General features: G+C 32.0%; 3 protein-coding genes across 4 annotated transcripts; 1 reads left to right on the top strand and 2 right to left on the bottom strand.

Annotated features, from left to right (window-relative positions):
* Window positions 1-600: 600 nt before the first annotated feature.
* Window positions 601-5498, bottom strand: LOC138933608 (endothelin-converting enzyme 1-like). The gene is made up of 18 exons (XM_070296429.1): window positions 5482-5498; window positions 5082-5182; window positions 4769-4930; window positions 4543-4626; window positions 4228-4442; window positions 3770-3967; window positions 3384-3491; window positions 3163-3298; window positions 2966-3080; window positions 2547-2637; window positions 2275-2448; window positions 2042-2142; window positions 1825-1883; window positions 1682-1733; window positions 1457-1524; window positions 1260-1399; window positions 914-1081; window positions 601-815 (listed from the first exon to the last, which is right to left on the bottom strand). The coding sequence occupies exons 1-18, from the start codon at window positions 5496-5498 to the stop codon at window positions 642-644; spliced, it is 2163 nt and encodes a 720-aa protein (XP_070152530.1). The 3' UTR covers window positions 601-641.
* Window positions 5499-7440: 1942 nt separating this feature from the next.
* On the bottom strand, window positions 7441-11424 carry Vang (Strabismus domain-containing protein Vang). The gene is made up of 4 exons (XM_070295435.1): window positions 10840-11424; window positions 10100-10694; window positions 9847-10005; window positions 7441-9765 (listed from the first exon to the last, which is right to left on the bottom strand). The coding sequence occupies exons 1-4, from the start codon at window positions 10968-10970 to the stop codon at window positions 8929-8931; spliced, it is 1722 nt and encodes a 573-aa protein (XP_070151536.1). The 5' UTR covers window positions 10971-11424; the 3' UTR covers window positions 7441-8928.
* A 294-nt stretch (window positions 11425-11718) lies between these two features.
* Rtf1 (RNA polymerase-associated protein Rtf1) lies at window positions 11719-15768 on the top strand. Of its 2 annotated transcripts, XM_070296142.1 has the most exons (8): window positions 11719-11846; window positions 11929-12030; window positions 12305-12566; window positions 12667-13074; window positions 13149-13389; window positions 13478-14204; window positions 14312-14585; window positions 14679-15768. In XM_070296142.1, the coding sequence occupies exons 2-8, from the start codon at window positions 11950-11952 to the stop codon at window positions 14783-14785; spliced, it is 2100 nt and encodes a 699-aa protein (XP_070152243.1). In that variant the 5' UTR covers window positions 11719-11846; window positions 11929-11949; the 3' UTR covers window positions 14786-15768. The 2 variants fall into 2 exon arrangements, with proteins under 2 accessions (XP_070152243.1, XP_070152242.1); XM_070296141.1 differs by having other exon boundaries at window positions 11719-12030.
* The last annotated feature ends 1406 nt before the right edge of the window (window positions 15769-17174 follow it).

Here is a 17174-nt window from a genome sequence, read left to right as displayed (position 1 = left end):
TTATTGTTTTAATTACTTATATTTATATAAATTTACATATAATAGCTTTTATAATGTGCATCGATATGCATTCAACTGAATTAATAAATTAAATAACTAATTAAATAATTAAATAATTAAATAATATAATAATAAAAAAATTAATTAATTAATAAAAAGATTGAATTTAAAATATAATTTGATATTTCTTAAAGTAACATATTTTTGTTTTAAGAATAAGAAAAAAGTAAAAGCAATTTATTATAAATATCTTCTGTACGTTATATTTAAAAATTAAAAACAGTATTATTAAAGAGATTAATTTAAGAACATTTATTTACCTTACATGTGTATATACATAAAAATATTTCAATAATAACTTATTATTGCTATCCGTAGTATACACTGCAATGAAAAAACATCATGCTAATAAAACATTAATAAATCCCTAACATTTAGTTTTAGGAAAATAAATTTTCATTTTTCGAGAGGAATAAAATTATGTGATGACAGTTGTTTACAAGGATACAACCAATCGACAACACAGAAAAGAAACAACAATAAACTTTGAGATTTTCGAGAGAACTTTGATACATTTCAGTATCGATTTAACATGCCTTTTTAAGAGTAGGTTCGTCTCTCTCTCTCTCTCTCTCTCTTATTCACCAAAGAGAACATTTCGTATCCGGATTCATTCCTTTTCCTGCCGGACAATTGTAAGCTGCAGAGAATTCAGGGAAATTCGAAAGGCTACCGCGTATTCTTATTTCCGGCCTAGGATGCTCGTCCAGCAATAACACTTGTGTCTGTTGCGGCGTGACATTCTCACAGAATGCCTGAAAAAAAAAAATTAGATTACGGCAATAACAACTTTGATTCTACTTTTTAATGATTGTCTGTTCAATAAATTTTTTGCATATTTCATTACACATACATGTGCAAAGTTCATAAAGAAGATCTGATTGTCGCTAAACTCCTCGAGTCCTTGCAGTCGTATCTCAGATTTGTTCAGTTTTGCTTTTTTGTACTGGTATGCGTAATACGCGGCCACAACGCCAGCGGAATCGCCGATGTTTTCTCCTAGCGTCAATTGTCCATTCACCTACAAAATTTTGCAAATATTAAAAAATCGATGTAAGAAAATCGTAAAAAATATCATTCGGATGTTAAAGTATAGTAAAAAAATACTTGAAAGAAAGTGTTGGAAATATAGAAAAAATTAAAGGACAATCTCCGTAGAAAGATTAGGAATATGATTTCTGCTGAACGCAATTACTTACATAAATGTTTGATTCCTCCAAGCCTGGCACCAAATAACTGTTGTACTGGTCAACAAAACATTGCGTTTTTTGCTCATATTTGTCGATAGTATACTGTGTCCACCATTGTACGGCATTGCCGTTTTTGTCATATTTACGACCTACAAAAAGGTACGTTATACATACCACTATATTTCATATTGTCATCAAAAAATTACCGGTATTATCGAAGCCATGATTAATCTCGTGACCAATGACAACGCCTATTCCTCCATAATTCATATACCTAGTAAAAAGTTAAATTAAAGAGCAGAATGCAAAAAAAAAAACCAACTACATTGAATAAAAAATGAAATAAAAATATAAAAGAGGTATCTTCAATTGAATTTCTCGCAAGGAAATTGTTCTTTTTATTTTAAAAATTTATTAATATAAATACTTACGCAGGATGATTTTTATCGTATACAGGATCTTGCGATATGGCAGCAGTAATAACTAAAATCGGCAAAATAAGTTGATAATAAATTTCACGATTTATTAAAATATTAATAAAGAAAAGCGAAAATAAAAATTCGAAAAAATTCACCGATTTCATTGCCAGATGGATTGTAATAAGCGTTCACTACCGTCGGTTCCATAAGCCACCTGTTACAAAGAAAAATAGCATTATTCATGTTCTTGGATGTTTCCGCCCTTATTTCAATTCTCTAACGAGTTTGTTACATAGCTGTTAAATCAAATAAATTTGAATTAATTATATATATATATATATTACATTAAGTAAAAAGAATTGTAAGACTCACTCGTTTTTGTCGACTGGCTTCCTCAGTTTGCTCAACATTGTTTTGATTTCAAAGTTCATTATATTTATTACACTTCCGAGATAGTCCCATGTGACAGTTAACTGAAATATATATATAATTTTTTTTATATATAACAATATCTGTTTTATATAACATTGTTCCAAGAGAATGATATATCAAATTCTTTTATCCATTATTTACAAAATATTATCAACTTATCAATGTATACTTACGCCATTGTAATACTTGTCAATAGCTTTGTTGCTGTACCAATCTGGCGTGAGAACTTGCATTCTCATATAAGACAATTTTTCGAGAGATGCCTTCGTCGTAGCCTCGTCCATCCAAATAGACGCTGAGATTTGCTCACGAACAACATCTTCGATGTTCGTGATTATTTCAATGAGCTGAAGTAAACGATTTGCGTAATTTATTTATGAAAATTATGACATAACGAATTCAATTAATTTCGTCTTTTGTGTCTTTTTAACTAATACAGACTTACATCTTCTTTATTTTCGTGCTTGACGTATCTCTTGGCGTATTCATGCGAGATGGCCGAGTTTAAATTGGCTTTGTTTACACAACTCTTCCACCTTGATGAGTTTCATTTAATTAGCACTTAATTAGCTTCGTTTGCATTGAGTTATTAGATACAACAACAACGTAGTTTGAGAAATAATCGGATGTGAAGAAATAATTTGGCAAAATAAATTTAGAAACATTTTTAACAGAAATGTAAATTAAAGATAAAATTTATCTATAAACAAATAATGAAAAGCAACATTTACGATTTATGGTGACGTAATATGTTGTGTCTCTCTTGTAATAAAAAGGATTTAAAATTTATTCTTTATATACTATTATTGCATTAAATTTCTCAAATACGTGACCATATATTGTTAATAATAATAATACACGTACTTTAAATTATCCTCCTTCTCTCCCTTAAACTCTTTGGCAAGTTGGATAGCAATTTTTTCCGTACGTTCGGTGTAAGGTAACAGAGCTCTGATGAGATTCCATTGCATATAGTTGACTACAAGCGTAATCAGATTGTTGAGATAATTAGAATTTTTTATCTAATAATTGCGTCCTTTTAAACATCTCAAAAATCTTACCGATAGTACGAGTGGGCGTTCGTTCTAGTAGCGGTACTAAATTAGTAAGGTATTTATATGCGTGAACGACAAGTTTCTCGGATGATTTAATTCTTTTTGGCGCAAACAATCTTCGAATACGTTCAAGCCAGTTTATCTGCGATGCAAGTAAGAGAATAGAATATAAATAAAAAATTAATAAATGTAGAATAGGTATTAAGATAAATAAATTTAAAGCCGACCTTGCCCTTTACAGGACGTTGCGCATCATAGGCTTGTTGCAATTGTTTGATTGTTAGCGGGTTGTAAACTTGATCGATGTCTCTACTATCTTCGAGGTTTAGTGTTAGCTGCAGTAGATAAAATAAACAAAATAGAGTAATAAATCGATGCAATCGGTTTTTAAAGTTTTGACATTAAATGGATTAAAATAGTTTTTGCTTTAGTTAAAAAGTCATCAGATGGAGGAGAAAGATAATCTCGCATAACGTTAAAAATATTTTCGGTGATATAAAAGTACATGGATTGATGAAGAGATATCGATGAAGAAAAGAAAAGAAATTTTAAAAAACAAAACGAGTGATTCAAATGTTAAAATATCAATGCAGCGAGAGCTCAATAACAACACCTTAGCCAATTCAATCTCGAAATTTGCGACATCAAACGTCTCTTGATCTAGTGTCGCCTCGTCAACGTATGAACCCTGGTCGTTTATAAAGATGTTAGCAACTGTTTTGATAGTGGATCTATATAACATCAATTGCTCGGGATCCTCGCTGAGACCGATCACGATGTCACGCGGTGCGAAGAAGATAGGTTCCAAGATCTAGAAAAATACAATAGATCGTATAAAACTATTTTTTTTCCTTTTTGCCTTGTGCAAAATTTTCTAAGCTTTTTTCCTCAAACAATACTGCAAATAAGATATTCTCATATATATAATTATAATATTATACAAATAAATATATAATATCTATTTTTATATTTATTTAATATTATATATACAATACAATATAAATATTTTTATACAAAAATTGTGTGTATTTTATAAATATTTTATAAAATATAAGAATATAATATACATACGGTGATGACATTGCTGTCAGACTTTTTGTCATCTACCATCACCGCTATACTGTAAAGACCGTTGTCAAACAAATTATTCTGCATAATGTCGCTAATTTGTTGCCAATGTTTAAATCCTTTTAATTTCCATTCGACAGGGGACATAGTCATCGGCCATCCACCGTTCTTTCGCACGACTCTTCTAAGGCTGTTGATCCCGATCTTTTTAAGTGTCTCTGATAAAAGATCAAAAAAATACTTTACTTCTCCGTTTATCCTTCGGACTTTAATTTTGAAGAATTCTTTTTTATCATATGTCTTGATTCATATACGTACCGACATCCATGCACATGTTATATATCTCCCTCGCTTTTTGCAACGAAAGCGTGTCGTCCGGTCCGGGACCATCTTCTAAGATCTCTGCGGATATAATAAAGAGCAATCATGCACAAGTTTGTAAATTACAGCATGTAGATATTAATAAAAATATCAATTTAATGTAACGTAATATCGTTAATGTAGATATTTTTAACAATGTTAATAATGAATCGATATTTCGCACCTTTAATTTGATCCATCGTTTCCTCACTAATCACCGACAGCGAGCTAATTCTCGGATACGAAATATTCGCCGGATTATTTTTTAACCATCCACCGCAAGCAAATTGATAAAAATTATCGCAAGGATCAACGGTACGATCGAGTCTGGCTAAAATCTTCGACGCTGTAAATAAAAAGTAATGTGATAAAAAAATTATTATCAAATACGTCGAGTAAAATATGTGTCGTTTAAAAATGATGATAAAAATAATTTATACATAGAGATTTATAAATAAAATAATCAATGAAATGAGGCGATGAATTAAAACACATACCTGTATCCACACACTTTTGCGTGGTGCATAATGTGTAATCCTCATTACTTTTCGGAGCTGCGAACGTAACGTACGCATACGTTACGGCCACTTGAAAAATTCTACAAAGGTTTTATAATAGATTATTAAGAAAATTATTGATTAGCGTGTTTTTTAATAGTAGAATTTTGCAGTTTCGAATTAATTTTATATTAAAAATATTTTTTAACAGCTTGGCACACGTACGTAATAGGTCTAATTAGTATTAAGATATATTTGTACAATTGTCTCATAATAATTTTTAAATATTAAATTTTATAGTGATAAGAATTAAGTATTAAAGTATTTATTAATCAAAGGCAATTCATTACATTATCTTATATTAGAGAAATATTAAAAATAAAACTCCAATGTCTCTTACATGAAAGAGCGACGCATACTTTGGCGGTAATATCACAATGTTAACACTGTACTTCAAAGTATGTATGAAATTAGGTCTTCACTGAAATTATACTATACGGAGCAGAAGAGCTTTCTTTAGTAAGAACGCATTCGACGTAAAGTTTTGCTAATATACTCATGGAAAAAATGTATTCAATGATGTAACAAAATATATTAACACTATTATATATACATGATCGCACATAGATAGTACAATCAAGAATCTTATATAGAAAACGTTTATATATGAAATGATGTGGCAAACCACTTGTCCAAATATTACATATACATATATTCTCGACGCGTTTACTTGATACTTTTGTAATACGTATATTGCGCAAGTATATATAAAAAAATTATTGATCTCCACTCAGAGAAAAAAAAAAGAGAGAAATATCTTATTCGATTAATTAAAATCATAGCCTTAAACAGTTGGATGATTCAAATTTTATTTCAATTTTGATATTATATATCAAAGATATATCATGTAACATACTCTTTCATTTTTTCTTTTCTTTTAACTTATTAGATATTTTAAATCATTTTGTAATCCTCAAAACTTAAAAATTCCATCCTGAAATTATTTTTATAAGATTTTACTATGAGTGTTTTTAATTATATATACGTCCTAATTCTCTTTTCTCCAAAAGAAATTAGGCATAGGGTATGTTAATGATATTTTTCATATAATAATTTCAAATGGAAAAATTCAAACAGTATTTCTTAATCCATGTTTTGTATTTCGCGTTCTTTATAAAATGAAAGAAGATTAGATTATCATAACAGCTAAATCAACATGCATGATGTTCGTGTTCGTACATCTACTTCTTCGCTTACAGACTATTAAAATGACAAAGATTTCATAATTGTGCGAATAAATATGTACATCGTTAATGACAATCTGTTTTTTTGCGCAATAACCAATGTCAGTTTTAAGATGATTAAGAGATCATCTCTTAATCGCAATGTCATTAATGGCTTTTTAAGTACTATTAATTTTTATTTTCTCATTCACTCATTAGTTGAAACACTTTTCCACACAAGAAAGAAAAAACCAGAGAAAGTTTTTTTATACATCAAATGTATATTTCATCTTTCGAATAATACACAGTCATCACGCGAGCACACATAAATAAAAAAGAAACATTCATAGCAAAAGCTACTCACATCAGTAAAAAAATTACATATTCATATTCAATCACATTACGTATTCAATCTCAACAGAAAAAAAAAAGAATTATTCTCTCTGTATCCTTGCAATCTTATTTTAATATTTCTTTAATCAAAGATCCTCTACCAGGGTAATTTAAAAAATTATTGAGTTTTTTTTTTCATATGTTTTTATCTTATATGATGTACAAACGTGAAGCGAAGCATACAACACATGAAAACATCTCACACATACACAAGCGTAAAAAGTGTGCTTACTGCAAACTGTACGCTTTCTTGAAAGCTATCGTCTCATCATAGAGAGCTTTTATATTTGTCAATTTTCTTAAAGACAATCTCGGAGAGAAGTTCAACAATATTAATTACTTCTCAATATATAAACCTCGCTTTTTCTTTGTAACCCGTTATGTTTACAATTCAAGCTACTATCATCAATTTAACCAATGATGAGATTTGTACGATTATATATACACGTAAAAATCTATAATTATAGAATTTCTGTTTTCACTATATACATATTCCAGAATATATAAATTTCTCGAACGTATTTTGCAATCAAATAATATAGAATATGCATTAACACATATTTGAATTCAAATCTAAATACATGCTAAAAGATATGTAATTTATAAGTAATTCAATTATTAAATTATATAATTTATTTTATGTGCCATAGTTTTTTTTTCCAAATATTTCATCATTCATCCTTAAAAGTTCTTACACTTTTAAATGTTTGCATTGAACGATTATTACAATGATTACAGATTATGGAAGAAAATGGAAGATTGCAATAAAATTATCCGACAAAGAGTAATTGCGACATTATTTTCAAATTTCATTCAAGATATGCTTTCTATATTATTTTATCAAGCATTAAAAAATAAGAAAGATAATTTAAACGCATACATATAAATATATAATTTAATATTATTATAACCAATAGACCATAATTCTTATCTAATCACAACGCAGAAATATTTAAAATAGTAATACAGATAGAGAAACTGTGAGAGGAAAAAATAAACCTAACAGATATATCGAAGTTTTCTATCACCTAATAATTAATTTACCATTTTTGCATACTTAATATAAATACAATATTAAAGAGTGAAAATCATATAAAAATGTTGAAGTACAAAAATTAAGGCTATCATTATCGAGTATATTCGCTGTGCGTACCATTACATTGCAGGACACAGGATAACAAGAGATACAAGTTTCTTATATCCTCTCCTTGATAGTGAAATATGATAAGTATGAACTGTGTGTGTTTTTTTGTGTACTACTACACATATGCGCATGTATATGAACACATATATTATGAGTCTATAATTCTTATATACTTAAAGCATATCTCTTTTGTAAATATGGTACTATAAATATAATTCATGAATTCGGGAATGCATATTAATTAACGTAAATATCAGTACAAATATTCAATCTCTTGTGTTTTTTTAATTTATTCCTATTTTATCTCCAAAAAGAGATATATATATAATTCATGATATGCATTATATACTATATAATGAAATAAATAAATGTGTACGCGCGTTTCTTAGATAAAAAAGAAAAATTGAGTATTTCATACATACAGTACACACAAGTATATAAATGCTATTACTTTGTCATAAAATTATTCAAAGATACGTTTAAAAGTATGGTTCAATGATTAATGTCTTTGTAGTCCTTCATTAAAGAAAAAAAAATTATGTTATCATCACAGTTAAAAATGCGACAAAATAATATCTAGTTATTCTTCAAATTTTTGTGCTTCTTTCAATTTATCATGTCAAAACTCATCTAAATATGTGCTATTGTTTTACAACAGTCTATATTTCAGTTACAGGAGAAGTTCTAGAAAATGTATTTCAAAAAGATTAGCTTTCCGATTTTCATGAAGTTTGATAAAAATCCAAGATGACATCTTTTTGAATAAATGTCTAAAAAATATTTTTCATGTAAAGCGAGATACAATACTCATTAGATATTAGATCATATTTCTTACGCAAATAAAAGTTCCCACCATCCATCGTTTTGTATTTTTCATGGAACGAACTATAGCACTTACCACATTATGTATTCTGCGCAAAGCGAGGTCCAGCGCTTTCAACGCAAAGAAAATTATTTTTTTAAATATATCTCTATCCAATTTCATTTATGCCAAAAATCATATTAAGTACATATATCCCCGTTTTAAGGCATTGCAAAATTTCATTGAAAATAAAAGAACGGAATTTCCAGAATTCTATTAGGCATCTTAAACAGAAGTTTCAGAATTTAGTCGCAAAAGAAATTTGTTCGATTTAGGATGTGCCAATTGTTCAGTAAGATTAAAGTGCGGTAATCTATGCGCCGTGCACAAGAGTGCTACTTCTCCTTGTCTCAATTGAAATTCACAACCGTTAGCGATTGGACGCGAGGGTAGCTCTCCCTCGCACACCAAAGCCCAATGATGCGATCGCTTTTGTCTCTCTTTCTCATTCGACAACACCGGGCTCGTGACGAAGAACGGTTCCAAGAATGCGCGCGGCGCCGCATCTTGGGCCAAACACCGGGCAAGACGATTAAGAATAGATTCTACAGAATGACGCGGTTGTTGTCGAGTGATTCTCAAATACTTCTGCAAAGCCCTCGCCATGGAAGGGAACACCGCCTGCGCGGCTTCCATGGGATCCATCGGTCCCGAGTTCGGTGTGGAGTCCACTTCGGAATGCAAGCGTTTGATGTGCGCAAATGCCTCCTCGGCGGCAGTAATCAGCCTCGCGCGACGTTTTCGTACCCGTCGTTCGTAATCGTGCTCCTCGTAAAAGCGTTCGTTGTGACTGGAATCACGGCGACGTGCCTGTGCCGCTAAAACTGCTCGATCCCCGCTACCGCCGCGCGATTGCATAGCGCCAGTTACTCCACCATCAACCTCGTAGAACTTGAAGCTCGACTGCTTCCTGCCCGACTTTGAGACCGGCAATCTTTCCAAGTACGGATTATAAATCGGGAATTCCGTATAGTACCTCTCCAAGACCCACACGGCCGCTCTTTGTATTGATAACTGGCCTATTGCATAGGATCTCGATTCACCGTCCGGCGATCTAACGACCTGTCAACGAAAATACCAATAAGATATTTAATTCGATAACAAATATTATAGATCAAAGATATATGTGCAACATTCATATACCTTTAGATAGAACGTAGGCTGTAAATGGCGAACTTCAATAAGGAGCACAGCAACATAATGTATAAACAGGAGTGTATCAGCAAGGGTACCTGCGTAATTTACTAAACTTTTGTACTCTGATATTTCGCCATTGGCAGCAGTCTTAGCACTCTCAGTGATCTAAAAAAATCAATAATCATGTATAATTTTACATTCGCTAAATTAAGTATATATAAATTATATTCAAAATCATTACATAGATTTTCCTATATACCTGTACAACGTAAAAAAGCCAATAAGTACAAATGCACAGCATTGTGAGCAGCAGCACTCCTGCTCTGAATAAAAATATGCGCGGCATGGTAGCGATTCGAGGACGCAGAAATACCGCCCAGCTACCAATACCCAGTAGCACCAGTTTGAAGGCTAATCCTAATAGTTGGCCTTTGCATTCAGCGTTGCACGATAGTAGCTGTAATTTCTGCTGCATCGTCAATACTGTTGTTGAGTCAGGAAAAAATCCCAATTTAGGCAAGATCACCATGGCAATAGGACTAAAGAAGGCGCTTATTCCGAGTATCATCGCCACGATCGGACCGATATAGCGATTGCAGCTAGAACCAAACGAGCCATCGGTCTCGTTTGGCCAGTGGCTTACATCCTCGGTCGATTCTGATCTATCTGAAGTATTGCCGGTAACGGCCGTGGTGTTTTCTCCCCAGTTCTCATCCTGTGGCAGTATCTGTACCTCGATCACCTCCTGACCCATATTATCTACGCTATCTCCTCGTACATTTACAGTTGTTTGAAATGGAGCCATTTCATTAGTATCTAAATTCTGCCTCTCTTTCCTTTGACTTCGATTGCTCCTATTGTAAAATAGGATCATACATATGTATGTGTAAAACTGTGCGAGTCTGTCAATAGTTAGTTCTAGTACTGATTGTGTGACTTACTTTTATACAGTTATACGATGAAAAAAAAAAAGACAAGATACAAATTCATCAAATTTACCTGGTAGTACGGTGAGAATGTGTCCTGTGATGCTGCTTCGAGCTATGGGATCGATGATGCTTTTGAGAACTCCTGCTATGGTGGCTATGGCTATGCTCACTAGCCCCGGATTTCACGCTCTCCGTCTCCATTCCACGGCAAAGACTACCTGCCGCTCGCTACCCCATAAGAGCATACCCTCCTTCGCGCGCGAACAAACGGCAAGCACATACATGCGATGCAACGCAACGACACTCAATGTGATATGTATCGTTGGGATACGCTATCGTAGCGGGTCTATGATCCAGGCATCCTCGGAGCGTCGCGGCGTCGCAGCCACGTGCGCCTTTGACATTACGCTTCGATCGAAGCCGATTCGCTCCGAAGGCTTGTCGCTGCCGTCGCCGTCGTTGCTAGCAGTACGACAAAAAATCGGATCGGCAAAACGACGATTCTCAATGGTTATAAAAGACGTAAAAAACGGACGCCGACACGCCTAACGTTTTATTATTCCCACCCCCTCCGTTCGGCTCCAAGCAGCCGGGCTTACCACATTCCGTTATAATTGCTGCGATTGAAAACACTGTGGTTCGTCCCTAGGGAAGTTTTATCCCGATGATATAAAAAAAAATCGATGATTGTGAATTTATAAAGACTTGTTTCAAACTTACAATCTTCGATTATAAAAGTTTTAGACCGATATTCGTTCTGAAAATCTAGAAGAATAAAAACTCACGATTTATACACATGAATTTTTGCAACCGGCCAATCACAGATGCGTTCCACTTGTCCCGATTGGTCAATCAAACACTACTCTATTTTGACGAGTAAATTTTCGAACACAATCCATGTGGAGTCATGATCCTGAATGATTCTGAATGTTCTTTGATGTTCGCAGTTCGCAGTTCGCAGTTCGCACTGACGGAACAGCAGCTGTAAACGACCGTATATTCGTCGATTATATACTTGATTGTAGTATAATATTCTATACTCACAGTTTCTTCCGCGCTATTTAACCGATTCTCCGGGTTTGTTATCTCTCGTATGACATTCAGTGTGTGTGGAATTTTATTGCGAGATTGTAACACAGTTATTCACGTTTTCCCATAGAATTAAACACTGCCAAAAAAGATGCCGAAGAGGAAGCATCAAGCACTCATAGACTCCGACAGCAGTGGAAGCGCGTCGGAGAGCGGCTCAGACTTGGATAACGTAAATAATCTAACCTTTAGCATAGCACATGAAAATTTCATCCATCCACTTTCAATCAAATGATATGGAAACAATATTTATAACATGTGTCATAGTTTTATTTGTGATGTAAAAAAGAAAAATATAATATGTTATTATATTAAAAATATACAATTTTGTTATAGATAGACACATGCGCATATATAAGATTTAAAACAACTGCCATTATTATTTTCTCAATGATTTTGTTTATAATAATTTGCAATATATATCCTTTTTTATTCAAACTTTACAGGATCTATTGTCACTGGCAAAGAAAAAGAAAGGAAAATCCCAAGATGATTCTCAGTCAAATGAAGATAATGGATCTGTTAAAAAAGATCCTAAGCATGATTCAGACACGTCAGATTCCGACAATAATTGGAACAGCAAGACAGGAAAAACAAAGGTAAAGAAAGGTTCGGCAAAACGAAGTAAACGAAAGATGACAAAGTCAAGCACCGAAGACAGTGCCAGTGAAAAAGAACCGGCAAAGCAGCTTTCGGAGCCAGAAGAAGGTATTTAAAAATTAAATCTGTTTTATGAATATATACTTTTATTTTTAATGAGTTTTGTTAATGTTCTAATAACTAAACAATAATTATTTTGTTGCAATAGGTGAGGTATCAGATTCTGATGTAAGTGTTTCCGACTCTAGCCAAGAAGAATTTAATGATGGTTATGATGATAAACTCATGGGAGATGCAGAGGATCAAGCCAGACTCGCTCAAATGACCGAGAAAGAACGTGAACAAGAAATTTTTAAACGAATTGAGCAACGTGAAATTATGAAGACAAGATTTGAGATTGAGAAGAAACTAAGAATGGCAAAGAAACAAGAATTGAGAAAACAAAAGGAATCAAAAAAGAAAGAGAAGGGTGGTGAAGAGAAACAAAAACTAGACAGGGCACCAGATCCTAAAGAAAGAAGTAAAGATCGTAAAAAAACAATAGAAGAAAAGCAAGATAAAAAATTCCATGCAATGTCATTGCTTAAAGCCAGACGTGAAGAAAAAAAAGAACGAGGTAGCGCATGTTACACATTATTAATTTTTTTTACCTATCTTACATATTTTTAATGCTCTTCTTCTCTTGATTAGAGGAAAAAGAAAAACAAAGAATAGAACAGCAGCAGCAACAATCAAAAGATATAGAGGAAGAGGAATTGGAGAATGATCATAAAGGTGGAAACAAGACGAAACTTAAAGCATCTGATATATATTCCGATGATAGTGGATCATCGGACAGTGCAGAGGAGGAAGAAGAAGTAGCCAAACCAACATCTCAGCGCAGGTCGTCTTCTAGTGAAAGCCGTGATTCGGATTCTGATAACGATAAAAAGTTAGTTGTTTGTCTATTTTATGCGCAAATAGAATCTTATATATGTTTTCTTAGAATTATATTTATATTTAATATTATTATTTTTCAGATCGATTACTAGTAACAAAGCTAAACCGAAGAAGCCAGTATATATCAGTACTAAGGAAGACTTAAACAAAATTCGATTGTCTCGTCATAAAATGGAGAGATTTGTTCATTTACCTTTCTTTGACAGAGTAGTGCAAGGTTGTTTTGTCAGAATTGGAATCGGTAATAATAACGGTAAACCTGTCTATAGGGTAGCTGAGATAAGCGGTGTGTGCGAGACCGGAAAGATTTATCAACTTGGTGGCACAAGGACGAATAAAGGATTGAAATTGCGTCATGGTGCGCAGGAACGTGTATTCAGGTTGGAATTTGTCTCCAATCAAGAATTCACAGACTCTGAGTTTTTCAAGTGGAAGGAAACATGCGCGCTGCAAGGAATTTCTGTGCCAACGTTTGACGAAGTAGAGCAGAAATTAAAGGATATTAATGAAGCATTGCTATATGAATACAAAGAAGAGGATATAGAGAAGATTGTCCGAGAAAAAGAGAGATTTAAGCAAACACCCTATAATTACGCGATGAAGAAAGCTCAGCTCATGAGAGAACGCGATGCGGCTAATTGCAGAGGAGATGATGAGACTGCTAGTCGCCTTAATCAAGAATTGAGTGAATTGGAAGAACGTGCATCGGAATTGGATAAGATGCGTACAGCGACGATTTCCAGTATATCATACATAAATGATCGCAACAGAAAGAAAAATGTCGAAGAAGCCGAGAAAGCTATAATGGTAAATGTTAGAATATACTATGTTTGTGTGCTATCCTCTATTCGCTATCAGATTTCAATTAATCATTTTCAATCAATTTCAATTAATCGAGGTTGATGTAATAATAGGAAGAGCTAAAGGCTAACAAAGGTAAAAAAGTCGACGACCCATTCACCAGGCGAAGTACTAAGCCAAGGATGGTATTTAAGCCGGAAGATGAATCTGACGTGGTAAGCACGGTTCCAATAAATGACAAATCAAGTCCTCGTCCGGCTGTCGATTCTGTATCGACCGCTAATGATAAGGAGAATGGACAGGAGTCTAAAAAGAAGCAGAGTACAGAAGACTTGTTTAATGCCCATGATTTCGATATAACAATCGATTTGGAAGTTCCTATTCCAAGTAAGCTTTCATATAACAAGAAGAGTATTATAATTGTAAACTTTTATTCGATAATTAATATATATTGATATCTATGTATAATTTTATTTTTAGATAACCCTGTTAGTGTTTTACCGAAGCCTATTAACAACATCAAGGATACAGGACCTCGCCGATCGTTAAATTTAGAAGATTATAAAAAGAAACGCGGTCTCATCTAACAGTTCATACGTTTTAGACATCGTAAAAATATAAGTTGTGAGGGTTGTGTTGTAATAATTAAAAAACTTAACCTCGTGTGTCGAATGCTCTGGTTTATAGTAGGAATGAAGATATGTTCTTATAATGATGACTGAGAAACTAGATTATTTATATAAAACATATTCGTGGTATATTATATATTATATTATTGCTAATGGCGCGCGATTCTATTCTGTTTAATACATTGAGTGTTGGTGAAGGTTTGCTAATTTTATATAAAAAATTAGCTCCGATAACAATGTATTATAGTTTTATAATAAATAAAGGAATGTTAAAATAAAACCGATACTTGATAGTTTCTGGATAGTTTCTTATAATTTTGCATCACACAGGCTAATGTTCAGATTCGTAAAAAACGTCGGTATCACTATCTATATTATCATCATAAACACTCAATGTATTAAAGATCTTTCCAACTAAAGAGGTTCCAACGCAAAGTGGTTCCTATTGTGTACTCTAAGTAATGACATTGCGTTTTGTGCATGAAGAATATAATTACGCAAATAATGATTAGAATTGTTGTTTAATAATTACAGTACTTAAAGAAAATAGCGGATGTACTGAGGAGAATACGATTTTACGCTTTGTCTTACATGTTCCAATACTATAGAACATCCATATACTTAAATAAGAAAAGAGGGAGAAAGAAAACACACATAAAAGAGACGAAAGGTATGTACCTAATAATGAAATCATTTGCCAAATATGATTCAACTTTTTATATATAAAAATACTGTTTGAATGAGAATTAATAACAGTGACAGTATATAATGGTGCACAGAACAATTTTATTTTACACGACTTAAATTAAATTAAAGAATTAAATTTTCATTAAGTAGTAATTTTATCAGGAAGTGGAACGTATATAATTAATATAGATATCTATGCTCTGTACTATATCTTTTGCAAACATCACAATTACATTACAATACATTTGTATGTCTCAATTGTACATATTTTTTCTACATGTACTAATACAGTTGATATAGTTCTCTCATTGAAGTACACTATATTTTCATTTTAATCATATCTATTACGGTTTGCACCGCTGATATAATTTTTATATTTTTTTATTAAAAAAATATTGTGTAAATATATGAGGTTTTATAAGTATGATTTTTGTTATTTTAAGCTCTAGACATTATAACTAACTAAAATAGGTTATATAATGTATTATAATAATTATAGTCTATTATCAATTACTAATTTTTTTATAAGTTTAATACCGCCGACGAAAATTGATTTCACCATACATTACGATTTCGTAATCATATACATGATTATAACATATAGAAAGCATATGCGTGAGAAATTATACATTGTAACTTTATAAAATAAGAAATTTTGTTACTTGTACTATGTTTCATTTTTCGAAATTGTATATACATATATATATATTTAGGAATGTTATGTATCTAAACGTGGATACGAAATTTTACATGAAGAAACATACAGTTTTTTCATTCAATTGATAAATTACTATTTCTCTGATTGAGAAAAATTATCTTAAAAAGTGTAATCATGTAATCAATGCCGAATATTTTGTAGTTGTAAAAAATAATCTATATTTGTGTAATATATTCTTTGTATGAAATATTTACAAAGCAATGTTATAGAATGCTAAATGCTAAGATGGTAGGCATAATATTTGTAATACTCAGATAAGCGATAAGGTATATAAATTGAAATTGTAAGATAAATTAAGTTCTTACATATAGGTATTATATTTTTTTAGTAATATGCCAGATAAATACGAGAATGCAATATTTGCAGTGTATTATTAATAGCTTTTTAATCGATGATACGTCATTATTATAATGTCTAAAATGGACTTCATTATATTTAATTATACGCTTCCTTTATTTTTGCGTTTTACGATGGAATGTTTTATCATAGAAGCATGTGAGTAAGTCTGCAATACTGGCAATATTACATCGTTATCGAAATCGGAGAGAGATGTATTATGTTTACATAGAAAAGATTGTTTTTTTTTTTTTTTTTTTTATAGCAAAGTGTATAATGTCGTTCTTATATGTACAAAGATAATGATTATTGTAAACTGTATAATACAACTAACAGTATTAAGAAAAATATATACGTATACAGAATTCTATTCGCGCGCGCATGTGTAAAAACTCGTATTTTTCATTTCTTGTATTAGACATTACATTGATTTCGATAGTAAATATGTTATTGTATTTGTTATAGAAAATTCTACATTTTGCCAGGTATTTTTCGCTTGCATCCTACTATCGCAGATATTTCTCGTTATCAGTTTCGATCTATTTGAATAGGATGTTTAAATTTTAAATAACAGTGCCGATATTTCTCTTATATCGATACATTCTT

Source organism: Polyergus mexicanus, unplaced genomic scaffold, assembly GCF_030449975.1.
Source record: "Polyergus mexicanus isolate NDT 795.1 unplaced genomic scaffold, iyPolMexi1.0 SCAF_5, whole genome shotgun sequence".
Lineage (NCBI taxonomy): Eukaryota > Metazoa > Arthropoda > Insecta > Hymenoptera > Formicidae > Polyergus > Polyergus mexicanus.
Note: the sequence above shows the minus strand (reverse complement) of the source record. Positions and strands in the feature narration are given on the sequence as shown.

Coding starts and splice junctions, on each gene's coding strand:
- LOC138933608 (XM_070296429.1), bottom strand. Junction 4,443..4,542: donor TAACATGTGCATGGATGTCG/GTACGTATATGA, acceptor ATCTTTTATCAG/AGACACTTAAAAAGATCGGG. Junction 1,884..2,041: donor AAGCCAGTCGACAAAAACGA/GTGAGTCTTACA, acceptor TCTTTGTAACAG/GTGGCTTATGGAACCGACGG.
- Vang (XM_070295435.1), bottom strand. CDS start 10,970: ATGGAGACGGAGAGCGTGAAATCCGGGGCTAGTGAGCATAGCCATAGC. Junction 10,695..10,839: donor CATTCTCACCGTACTACCAG/GTAAATTTGATG, acceptor ATTTTACAATAG/GAGCAATCGAAGTCAAAGGA. Junction 9,766..9,846: donor AGCCTACGTTCTATCTAAAG/GTATATGAATGT, acceptor TTTCGTTGACAG/GTCGTTAGATCGCCGGACGG.
- Rtf1 (XM_070296142.1), top strand. CDS start 11,950: ATGCCGAAGAGGAAGCATCAAGCACTCATAGACTCCGACAGCAGTGGA. Junction 13,075..13,148: donor TGAAGAAAAAAAAGAACGAG/GTAGCGCATGTT, acceptor TCTCTTGATTAG/AGGAAAAAGAAAAACAAAGA. Junction 13,390..13,477: donor GATTCTGATAACGATAAAAA/GTTAGTTGTTTG, acceptor ATTATTTTTCAG/ATCGATTACTAGTAACAAAG.